The sequence below is a fragment of the Calypte anna genome, chromosome 3 (genome assembly GCF_003957555.1).
Source record: "Calypte anna isolate BGI_N300 chromosome 3, bCalAnn1_v1.p, whole genome shotgun sequence".
Lineage (NCBI taxonomy): Eukaryota > Metazoa > Chordata > Aves > Apodiformes > Trochilidae > Calypte > Calypte anna.
Window position 1 is genome coordinate 23,611,349 of NC_044246.1, and position 12,552 is coordinate 23,623,900.

General features: G+C 40.6%; 1 protein-coding gene across 1 annotated transcript in view; it reads right to left on the reverse strand.

Annotated features, from left to right (window-relative positions):
• PTPN14 (protein tyrosine phosphatase non-receptor type 14) overlaps positions 1-12,552 on the reverse strand; it is a 122,563-nt gene that overhangs the window by 7,444 nt on the left and 102,567 nt on the right. Inside the window, exons 16-18 of the mRNA XM_030446721.1 lie at positions 8,032-8,160; positions 6,857-7,091; positions 4,530-4,693 (exon numbers count right to left, since the gene is read on the reverse strand). Coding sequence (XP_030302581.1) covers positions 4,530-4,693; positions 6,857-7,091; positions 8,032-8,160 — 528 coding nt within the window. The remainder of the gene's footprint in view (positions 1-4,529; positions 4,694-6,856; positions 7,092-8,031; positions 8,161-12,552) is intronic.

Genomic DNA, 12,552 nt, shown 5'->3' on the forward strand with positions numbered 1-12,552 from the left:
TAACTTTTTTCAGCTTTGTAAAATAACACAAACATATTGTTTCATCTCGGGACAAAGGCTAGGTATATCAGGAAGGTCTAATACAACACTTAAAAGCCAAGATTGATTATATTCAGACTCTACCACCAAGCATGTGTCATGAGGCCCTGTGGCTTGCCTTCTGATCCATGGTCAAACTTACTCTCAGAGGGAGGATCTGAGAGATTTGTTCAAATGACAAGGAGGCATTGGGATCATTACAAAGTTTCTTTAGAGAAAACTAAACTGCAGACAAATATGCTGATGTTTCCACTAACAGAGAAGGGAACTCACTGCTACCAAAAGATCCAGAAATTCTTTTGCCACCTGACCTCCCACAGCAAAGTCTATCCTAGTAAATAACACTCCAGAAGAAACAGGTCTGTGAAGTGAAAACAGAGTCCCAGTATCCACAATACATGTTTTGCAGTCTTCAGGACAGCATTGGTCTGTTGCCATCTACTGAGCAGCATCCCCTAACAGCTGGGACACATAAGGTGTTCTCCAAGAGGGCATCTTCCAGCTTAGTCTCACCCAAAAGAAAGTCACTCAAGTACACTGAAAATGCTCTTCAACAGGAACTAAAGCAGAATAAGTGGGGGGCAGCTGAGGAGATCTGCTGTGAAAGGACATCCCTAACCCCACTGAGCACGCTGGAGCACACACACCCTCTAATGGTCCAAATCAAAAGACAAATGAGTTCTCTGAAATAGAGGCCCGTGGGGTAAAGTATCAAAAATCACTTCACATTTCGCTAGGTGTTACCGTAGTATCTTCAGCATCTAGGGAGCAAACAGTATCTGTGATATTGTTTTATCTGTTAAAACAGGGATGCAAAGAGCTTTTCAAAAGTCACTGAGCCATGAAGCTCAGCCTGCCAGATAGAAACCCAAAGAACCTGTAACATGGCCTGAGATGAGGGATACAAAGTTGCTACAGCAGCAATTAATACCAGCACTAAGATACATGCTCCTTTTGAGGAAGCCCTTAAGAAGGGAAGCTCCTCTGTCATGCAGCACAAACTGCACTTTGTAATGCCAGATCATAATTTCAGAAACAAGAAGGAATTTAGCAAGTCTTTTGGCTGAGGTGAGAAATGTTACAAGCACAGTGCCTGGAAAAAGCAACAGAGAAACAAGATTGCTGCTAACCCTTGGAAGCCCAACTGAGCATGGAGTTTGCTTCCATGCACACGAGGTTTTCTGAAAAGTTTAAAATAAAATCACACTGCATATCAATTTCTGTCCATATATAAATGAAACTCAGAATCATTCTGTTTAAACAATCCCTAACCTCCTAGGCTATCACTGTCTGAAAACAAGGCTAAATATTCTGTCAGATGCCCCAAGAAGCTGTTATAAAAGGACATCTCTAGAGAAAAAGATTTGTGGTGATTCAAAGGAAAACATAAGCCCTTTCCAGTTAGCTAACTCAGAGGAAACCTCCCCATGGGCTTGGATGCTTACAAAAGCCATGTGGTCCTTGCTGAGCAGAGTCACATGGAACCTGATCACACCTGAAAAACTGCAACAAAAATGCAGGCCAGCTTCAACCTGCACAACCATCTTCCCCTCTCACCAGGTCTGTGTGTGTCAGCTCTTCGATTTTTACTGGGTACATGTGATCTGTGCACCTCCTCAAAGCAGATTAGGCTTTGACCTACCTCTGAAATAAAAGAAAAACCCATCCTGCCTATCCAGCCTCACTATTTGTTGTCAACTTAGTGTTGTACTCCAGACAAGAAGAATCTTCAAACCCACCTTCATCACAACATACACGTTAAAAAAAAAAACAAAAAACAAACAAACAAACAAAAAGCAAAAAAACCAGAGAGAGAGAGAGAGAAGCATAATGCTTCACTAAGGTGGCATTTGTAAAAAGAACAAACAAAAATGCCACTAATTTCTGATTCCCAAACTAGGTCATCTCCCCTATGGCAATGCACTGCAGCTGCAGTCATGAGTTAATGTGCCAGTGCCAAGTCCAAACTAGAAGTGGGTAGAGCAGGATCTCAATTACTTCCTTGTTCTAAGTGTCTACAGCAGTAAGGATGTAATGATGGGACATATTTCAGTTACTGAAACTTTATCCCTGCAGTGAGATACACAGCTTCAGACTCATCAAACAGTTGCCCAGAAGCCACAGTAACTGAAGCTGTGTAGGATGTGATTAAACATTCATTTTTACCTAACCCTCGAAAATCAAGAGTTCTGGTTTTAGTTCCAGTGCTGCTGCAGACTTGCCAAGATAGTCTGTATCAGGATTTTCAACTTCCTTCCTCTTTTTTCCCCTGACTGCTAAAATGTTAATGTTAATAATCTCCTTATTAAGACACTTCAGAGGAAATCAACCAATTCATGAAACTAAAAAATAAAATTATTTCAGAAAAAATCTGACTTCAAAACAAACCAGTAAAACTGCTGCAGGAACAGAAATATTCTCTGTGTAGAATGCAGCATCTGTCACAAACTGAAAACTTACTGCTTAACTAATAATAAAGTGTTAAGATTTCTAACCTTTTTTTAAAAATTCACTTTTAGCAAAAATATCAACTTAGCACAGTCTAGAGCAGCCAAGCCCTTGAGGAAAATTTCCTTTAATATTAAATATGGTTTCCACCAGTCATCAAGACAAAAGGATGCTTTAATTAAGGGACATCAGAGAAATCCCTTGTTACTGAGCACTACCACCAGATCCTAGTGAAGCTGACAGGAATTCTTCTGACTGTCAAGGCTCACCCTCATGCTCAGATGCTGAGGTACCACCTCTATCTTCAACCTGCTATTTATCTACTTGTTACACCAAATAGGAGACTTCTACAGACTGAGGTGGCCAAAACACGTTGCACAACTGTTGGTCTTTGTCAGACACTGAAGACATGTCAGATACTGGAATAGGCTTCCCAGGGAGGTGGTTGAGTGACCATCCCTGGATGTGTTTAAGGGTCATTTATATGTGGTGTTGAGGGAGATGGTTTAGGGGAGAACTTTGTAGAGTAGGGATAATAGTTGGACTCAATGAGCCCAAGAGTCTTTTCCAACCTGAAAGATTCTACGATTCTACTAGCACAGTTTACTGCAAAGCAGACAACAGCTACACTGATGCTCACAAGCAATTCAGGTGTGATTTTGTAACTATCCAGATTTTATGACTGCTTCTGTTGTTCACACAGCAGCCACTTCCAGATGCCAGTGCTTAAGGAAAGGAGTTCAGCAGACTCAAGAGTCAGAGCTGTTGCCCCACACAAGAGCCAGCATAGGCAGGCTGGGGGATTCCCAAGGCAGATATGTGCAAGTCCTTTCTGTCCAGGCCGGATCATTCTCCTTTTTCCCTGCTTAGCCCACCTCTCAAATAAAAAGTGCAAATTGTGACACAGACCTATAGGAAAGCTTCACCTCTAATGAAGCCTGAACAGGGCTGGAGGAGATTCATCTCACTTGAACTGAGCCCAGGAACTGCAGGTGATCTTGTAACTACAGAACGATGAGCTGCTGGAGGGGGATTAACAGAGTAGAGAACAAAAACTACTTCTTGTGTAACTTTTTTTACAAATAGTGATGAAGAGGAAACTGTACTGGTACTTGCCTGCTTTAGCACTTGTGTTTTTTAATAAGCCAGAAAGCTGCACTTTGCATAGTTAGTGCCTTGTGCAGAAAGGCTCCAACCTGTAAGTCCCCTACAGTAACACAGAAAGATGAGCATTTCAAGTGTCTGCATCCAGTCCTAGATTTCAAGCAACTCATCCAAAGGATGAATAATGGAAGGGGCAGATGATATATGTCTGCTTGTCACTCTTGCTACATTTTTATCTCTATTACAGGTTTTGGTCCGTGAGCTTTTTCTCTGGCTAGAAAAAACCCCAGATTCAATAGCTGTCATGTTGAAACTGTGTGGCACATAGTTACTGGGAGATGTGATGTCCTTCTGGTCAGTTCCCCAGTGACACAGCTGAAAAGCAGGTTGCTACACATGGTTGCTCAGCTGGGTCTCTTAACTCCAGACTGTGTTACCACTAGTCTTGTAATCCTGGCTGCAGTACCTAGAGCCTTATTACCCAAACAGACCTTTTTCTTAAGATACAGTAAAGTTTTGTTCCAGGTGAGATTAAAGACAATAGAGCAGAGAGTCCAAAAAGTGATTTTTAGAGAGCAGAAAACTTTAGATAAAAGAGCACAGAAAGTGACATTATTCTTTAGGGCTTTCTCAGTTAGTCCTTGTAAGCACATGGTCTCTACACTACTAATTACATACAGGTATGAATTAGCCTAATTTCTTAGAAGAAACAAAAAAGACACAGTTTCAAATGTACTGAAACAATAGTAATAAAAAAGCATCAACTCAACAGAAAACTACAACAAGTAAACAGCCATGGGTAACCTCTGCCTGTTGCTTTTAAGGCCCTCATATCATAGAATAGTAAAGCACAATGCCTTTTAATTTTAACCTCAGAAATGTAGCTGGTTAGTCAAGAAATGAGCTCAGGATTTTCCTGGAGAAAGGAGCTGCCTTACCTCATTATGCTCCAAGCACCCAATCATCAGTTCTGTCAGGATAACCACTCCTGTCCGGCCTACCCCAGCGCTGCAGTGTACCACGATGGGAGGGTTGCAGGTGTTGCTGCTGTCCAAGACACTGTTGGTGTGGCGACGCACTGATTGTATCTCCTCCAAGTAAGCTGAGAGATAAAATACAGGCAAAGTTGCAAACATCCATGTCAAAATGTAAAAACTGGGGAGGGGGGTGTGGGGGTGGCCAAGGGGAGAAAAGCAACACAGAAAACCCGTTCTTTGCCAAGGGGGCAATAATTTACATTTTTTACAACATACTAATTATTTTGGCCAGGGTGCAGTGAACAGCACTGAATCCAGCAAGTACCAGCTGGGTGTCAATTAGTACTTGGGAGTCTACTCCTTTAAATTAAATAGTTCTTTAAAAAAATTAAATTCTGTTTTCCCCTTTGCAAATCTCCAGGTCCCCTAAGCAGATGATTCTAGACATTACTTACAGCAATTCCTGCTATTAACAGTCTGGGATCAAAATAACAGCTAAGTCCCATGGAAACTACTGCCTGTCAAAGGCAGTATCAGATGGGAAGTGAGCATCCATCTGCCCTGTTTTCCTCTCCCTCCCTTCTTGAATGAGACACAAACCACGCTGGTCAGGGTTTGTTTCTCAACAACTACAAGCCCTTCTGGGAGCTCACTGTCTTTATTTTCATTTAAGTGATTTCTAGAAAGTGCCTGACTCAAGACAAGTTGGCTTTTGTGGTGGTCTTAATGTTGTTCAATGCATTCCACTGTCAAACCACAGAGAGAACCTTACGTACTTGAAACTCACTTGGTTAGACAGATGCACCATAAACTGCAACACTGGCTCTGACCTCTAAGCATCATTCCAAGACAGTCTAGCTGCATGACAGAAATGATGAATCTCACCCAGAAAGATACATCCACATGTATAACTCTTAAAACACTTAGCTTCCCACCACCTAGAGTGGGAAGTGAGATGTGAGCTGAACTCTCCTGCCCTGACCCTTGGTGCCAGGGCCCTGCAGCCCGAGCAATCTTTCTGACACAAGGAGGCTGTGGCAGGAAGCCGATCAACATCACAAAAGCTGCAGTTTAATACACACAGTGAAATGGAACTTGACGTGGTGGCAAACAATGGAAATAGGGACAATCAGATTCCAATTATTGCCATGCTCAACCACAGCTATAGGGGCTGGAAGGAGAAACAAAGTATGAAGCAAATGAGGCACTGAGCAACAGCTTTGCCTTGAAGACCAATCCCACAGCACGTCTCCTTTGCCAAAGCTCAAATGTCATTTTTATTTTCTGCCCTGATGATGCAACAGGGAAAAGAAGAACATGTTATTTACATCAGGTTTATACTGTGCGGAGGAGAGTTCATCACTAAAGGAGTGTAGATGTATCCAGACTGAAGTGGAACTAAGGGGTCTGGCTGAGAGAGAACTCAGCTGCATCCTGGAGCTGCTCCTGCAGCTCCAAAGCTTTCAGGAATTAGGAGGGCAGGCATCTCCAGCACATCAGTACAGCATGTACAGTGGTAACAGAGAAGTCTGCATCATACTCTATTGTAATGCTAGAGATGTGGCTTTAGTTAAATAGTGGTTGAATTCCTATTACTTAATATGGTAGTGTTTATTACTTGGTAAGAACTAAGAAGCACTATTAACTCATTACAGATGAATATAATGGCTTCATTTTCAGAAATTCCTGAACCAGGACCATATTTAATTGGGAAGGCCCTTAGCATTGCTTGGGCACTTGTCATTAGAAGAGTGGCAGTGAGTTCAGACTTACTGCATATGTGATGGAGCCCTCTGCTTTTTTGCAACAAGTCCAGTTCCTCTGGACTCCTAACTGCTGGCTGTCAGCAATAAGGGTCTCCCAGGAAACTGGAGGACTTGTGCAATATTTCACTAACATCTGAACCTTTCTCACCCAGACCTCTAATCACATCTATGTGAAGCCTAGTATCTCCTATGCTCATTAGATAGTTGGGAAGTGGCAATAACTTACACTGACAGATCAGCCAGCAGAGGTATCCTATTATTCAACATTTCCAGAGTCTTTAGCACTGCTGCTGCCTCTGATTTTCCCTCCTGTTATGTCAGGCCTTTCAGGACCAAAATCCTCAATCACCTCTTGAATCCCACTTTTCCTCCAAATTGCAGCAAAGTACAGTCTAGTTGAGGCCTTTGTATGCCACACAGCACTAACCACTTAATATCAATCCCAGTTTTAACTAGGTGCAGTGAATTGACTACAGTGTAAGCAACCTTTTCCTCGATGCAGTCAAGTTAAAGAAATCTTACATAAAAAGCCTTGGACTTCTTCTGGACATCCATGGTCTGGCCAGTCAGTATATTGCAAATGCCACACTGTCCTCTCTTGTCCAGAGAGAAGATGCTTGACCTTCAGACCAGTAGTTGCATAGCAGCCAGAGTCTGTGCGAAACTTGGTTGTCACCTTGAACTTCCCATAGGTGGCTGAGCTGTGCTTAGAGCCCAATTTAGGCCAATAACGATGACTCTTACTTCTTCCTCCCTCCTTAATAAGGAACAAAAATAGCAATTAGTTCCTGCAGTTATAATTCTTTACAAACAAAGGATATAAAACTCCGCAGATAAGCCAAGTGTTTTTATTATTTCAAGTTACTAGAAGAGAAAGGAGCATCCCACAAAGTAAATAAAATACCTAACAAAACTCTCAGCTATATATTATTTCTAAGTGAAGAATTAGGTTTTGTCTCATGCCAAAAGCCAGATAGTCTCCACAAGACTTCAGTAAACACTCTCCTCCTGGAGGAGCCTCTCCTTTAAATGAAAGGAGATTCTCTTCTCTAGCTTCTAAGTATCTGTTGCTGATCAGCCTTGGGAACTGGACAGTGACTTGATGTACTTATGGCACTCCCTGTACTTGCTAAAAGCAACCAGGCATAAAGCAGAATGCTGTGTTAGTTAGCAATGTGTGCTAGTTTTTATAACACAGCAGATAATTCCTGGATTACAATTGAAATAACTGTTTTGCTTGGCATAAAAATAAATAGAATTTTTTTTTAATTATTTTTTTTTTTTTTTAACATCAACACTTCTATGGAAACAACAGCTTCTGGTCTCCTTTTGGCTGATAAGAGTGAATGGTACACAGAACTGGCCTTGGATAGCATGGAAGTTTGTGTCATTTTAACCAGGAGCAGTTCAGTGCTTTCACATTCCAATAGAAACATCTTTGTTTGGTTTGGCCAAACTGAAGAGAAGCAGGGGAAAGAAGGTAGGTTTTTTTTTTCCTCCTTGTTTGCTTTACTACTTGCCAAACTGAGTACCAGAAAGTTACAAAGTATAGTATTGTAGCAGTACAAGCATATGTTCAAACAGAGTAAGAGGAAAAAAGGATTGTTGATAGAAAAAACAGGTTACTGGAGTGGAAAGTGATGATAACAGGAGATTTGCTCACATCAGAAAGAACCATATTCTGTGATTTTACATACCTCTTCAGCTGTGACCATGGCTATAACATTCACCCCTTGTTCCCACACCATCTGCCAGAAGTCATGGCATGTGTGTGGCAGAGGCCCCTGGGTAGCGATGTAGTGCCACTCCTCTCCACCTACAGTAACCTGAGTGTAAGAGGGAAGAAAAAAATGCAGTCATTGCCCAAATTCTCAGCAGCATCTGTGCCAGAGCTGCCCTTTAAACAAGAGACCATAATGAGACCTTTACTTCTTTGTTCTATAACTTTTGTTCAAAATTTTGAACAAGAATCATCCTTTTTGTTTGTTTTTACATTGCACCTGGATCATACAGATGAAAAAAAGAAAAAAAGTGGTGGGTTTTTTTTTCTGAGGGCCCTGTTTCTGATATGCCTTAAGCACAACTAAGCAACTGACTGACTTCCATGGGCTTGGTGACAGAGCCATGCTGAAAGAAAATCTGAGCACCAGAGGAGTGTCTATATGCACTAAAAAGGCATTGCATTGATGCAAATAAACACAGTGGTGTAAGAAAGCCTGAATGCAAATGGTATTTTGGAAATGGTATTTAGGAAAGCTAAAAGCCATCACTGTTTAGAACCAACCTCCATTTCCACTCTGTCAAAACATAATTTGTGGAACAGACTCTTACTACACTCATCCTTCCTGAAGATGTGGCCAAGATGTAGTTTTGCCCCCACACTGTAAGTAACACAGAGTCCAGAATGACTGATTGCCAGCTAGTGATGAGATCAAGACAAGCTTCGTTTCAAGTTAGTCTTCCTCATCCATCTTTTCTTGTGGTTTGTTGCTTTTTTTTTTCATTTCAGAAGCTGCAAACTACTATGAAGTAAATCCATTATGTTAAATGGCTTTCAAATGCCATGTACAATTTAAAATTACCTGAAGCTGTAGTCATGTAAGTCTATTTCCTAATACATAACTGGATTAGCAACCACATCTTATAGAAATATTTGTGTCTTTGCATGACAACATGAAATGAAATTATACTTAAAGCACTAACACACACTTTACACACTCCAAATTATCTAGTGCCCTGAATAAACCCAGCAGTACCTTGGAGCTGGCCAGTTTTAAAAAGGCATCATTTACTTCACAGAGGAAGAGTTTCATACTTAGGTAGTTTTTGGTTTGGTTATTTAACTTGTAAGAAATTATTATTTTATGACAGATTATTTGCTAAACATCAGGAAAGGTTTTTTTAAATAATTTTTTTTCAACATTTTAGGTAAAAAAAGCCAAACTACTTCTAAAGCCACTAGATATCATTTAAAAACGTGCTTACCAGCAAAACAGAAACAAAGATGAACTAATGATGAACTATTTACTTTGGAAAATAAAAGTATTTTTCCTTCTCAGACAAAGATCTCATCATTCTCTTAGCCCAGAGCCACTTCTCACAATGAAGTTAAAAATCCCAGAGAGGAAGATTTACAGCAGAGATGCTGACACATCCATAAATACCAAGGTGCAGGCAGACAATACTACAGGGAACAATCAATAACTCTGACAGTTTTAACCACGCACTACATTTAAGATACAGGTCTTTGAGTAAATTTTCAAAACCAGGATATATTTGTTATTCAAACAGTTGTTCATTAAGCTCCTCAGTTCAAGAGACACTACTGAAGAGAGTCCAGCAGAGAGAAACAAAGATGCTTGGCAGATTGGAGCATCTCTCTCATGAGGAAAGGCTGAGAGTGCTGGGACTCTTTAGCTTGGAGAGGAGAAGGCTGAGGGGATACCTTGTTAATGTCTGCAAGTATCTAAAGGGTGGGTGCAAGGTAGATGGAACTACACTCCTCTCAGTAGTTCCCAGTGACAGGATGAGGGGCAATGGGCACAAGATGGAACATGGGAAGTTCCATTTAAACATAAGAAGAAACATTTTTATTATAAGGGTGACAAGGAACTTGAACAGGCTGCCCAGGGAGATTGTGCAGTCCCCTTCTCTGGAGACAATCAAAACCCTTCTGGATACAGACCTGGGTAATGTGCTCCAGGTGATTCTACTTTAGTGGAAGAGCTGGACTAGATCTCTAGAGGTCCCTTCCAACTCTGATGATTCTATGATTCTGAGTTACTGGGGGTTTTACACCTGTAACTAGCATAGCGTTTGTACAACAAATTTTTCAGCGCACTGAAACTTGTTTTCAACCCTATACACACCAGCTTGTTTTCTTATTTCATTCTATGCAGCATTCTTCTCTGGTAACAATGGTTAAAATGTGCAAGACCCAGTGCAGGTAAAGTCCTCAAGTTCCTGTCCTAGGTGGAAATGAATACAAACTGCACGGAACAAACCGGCACCTCACACTTGCATCGTTTTGTTGCTTGCCTGCTCGTCTGCAGTCCTTAATGCTGGCATAGTATTATTTGAGCTTTTTAAGTTAGTACTGGCCTGGAACAGTCAGATGAAGCTGAAGTAGTCTTAAGAACCTTTTTTGCTCAATCCATAAATTTAATTACAATTTGTCTCTCTGGTAGAGATGATGATCTTCGTATCTTAACAGCAAAGGCCAATAGTAAATGAGCAGAGAAATACTGTAAAACTGTGGGGCTCACAGACTGAGCTGGAATCCTCCAGGCATGGATCTTATCAGGATGATATAGGAGTTTTCTTTGTCTACTGACTTCTGGTCCAAATATCCAGCCTTCTGGCACATGGTATGAAAGAACCATAAATAGTCTGAAGGGAATGGGATGCCTGGAATGGTTACTGCATTCTAATGCCCTGACTGCAGGATATTAAAAATTGAGTACTGGGCTGCAAACGCATACACAGCATGCTACGGAGGTAAATTTTGCAGATGGGATTTCACCTTCTAAGCAAAAGCACATCTGCTTGGCTTTTGTACATGACACTACAAGTGCAAGAGGAAAGCACTGGCAAGGACCACTGTCACACACTAAAATGTTTGTGTGTGTTCCTGGGTGAATTTGAGATGTGTCCCTGTCCAACACTGACACACGAAGTAAAATGTGGACTCAGAATCAGCCAAGGAAAATTCAGTTCTGGCTCACATTGCTTTGTGGGCAAAATTTATGTTAGGAATCTCAGTTTTTTTGGCCTCCTAACAAAGTAGATGAAAAATTCATCATCATAGCAACATCTGATTATGCAAAAACGCAGTATCTCCTACCTACCAGGCTTTGTAGAAAAGAGACAACCTGCCAGGATGCTGGTTCAGAAATTGTTTTGAATCAACAGGATTTAACACTGTAAATCACAGCCAAGCAGGGCAGTAAGTCTCTTTAAACTTTTAAAAGGCTTTCAGTTCAGGAAAATATTAATCCAACAGGATGTATTATTATTTTTAATTATTTATTTTTAATTTGGATTTTGACAAGTAAAAGCAGACAGCCCTCTCTGACAACAAGAAAATTTGTCATCTGAGGGAGAGAGTGCTGTTGCTTTTTTAAGGGTAAGGTAAAGACCAACAAAGGTCTTTGCAAATAGTATTGGAAGCTTAAAGAAAAACAAGCATCTGCAGCTACTGCAGCTGCAGAGTAGTTCACTGTTAAAATCAACCACATTTGTAACAGGGTGAGATAATTTCTGAAGTTATTTCTATATTGAATTAACAAGAAGAAATCTAAAGTGTATTGATAAAAACGTATTTTGAAATGCAGGAGCCAATGCAGCATCCAATCAGAGACACAGGAATCTCATTAGTACGGGGATCTCATCTCTCTATCAACAATAACTTAAATATTTGATTTAGAAGTTATTCCACTCTCATGATAAAAGGAAGAAATATATTATTTATATATCTGCAGTATCTATGTGGACATACATTACTCACGTACATGCTTTTTTTGTGGCTATGGAACTGCATACATGGAGCTACAACCCTGATTTTTAAAAATTGTATCCTATATTTCAATAAATGGAAAAAATATTTCAGTCAGACCGTGCGCAATATTTCTTTTATTTCTTTTAGGCTGCACCAGTCAGGTCTTGCTGTAGTCATTCAGTGGCGTGCAAAACTATTTGCACTGATAAAGCAAAACACATATACATCTGGTAAGCAAAGTTTGCCAGAAGCTGTCTGTAAAATTTCCACAGGTGAAAACTTGGAATCTATTGCACTCTATGAGTGACACCTCTCTGCCCTGAACTTAGCTGCTCTTTCTTCAGGTAGAGGGGTCATGACAACCATATTACACTGGGGCTGATCTAACACATTTTTTTCATGAGGTTTGAGGAGCATGACTCTCTTTCTGTGTTAACCAATAGACACATTCCACAAAAATGGAAGAGGTGGACATAAAAAAAAGTAAAGACGCCTGTCTAAAATGACTTCCCAGTCTCCAGTCAACAAATCCAAATTATCCATGTTAGCTGATAGGGGACTTCAGAGATGCCCAATGCTGACAAAAAGGTACAATGACACATTCCGACTCAGCTCCTTTTTCAGAATTCCCAAAGTTACGGAAAACGTTGCTGTGCACCCAGGAACACAAACAAAGCTTGAACATACCTCTATTTGAAATCAAAGTTCAAGGAAGTTTTTT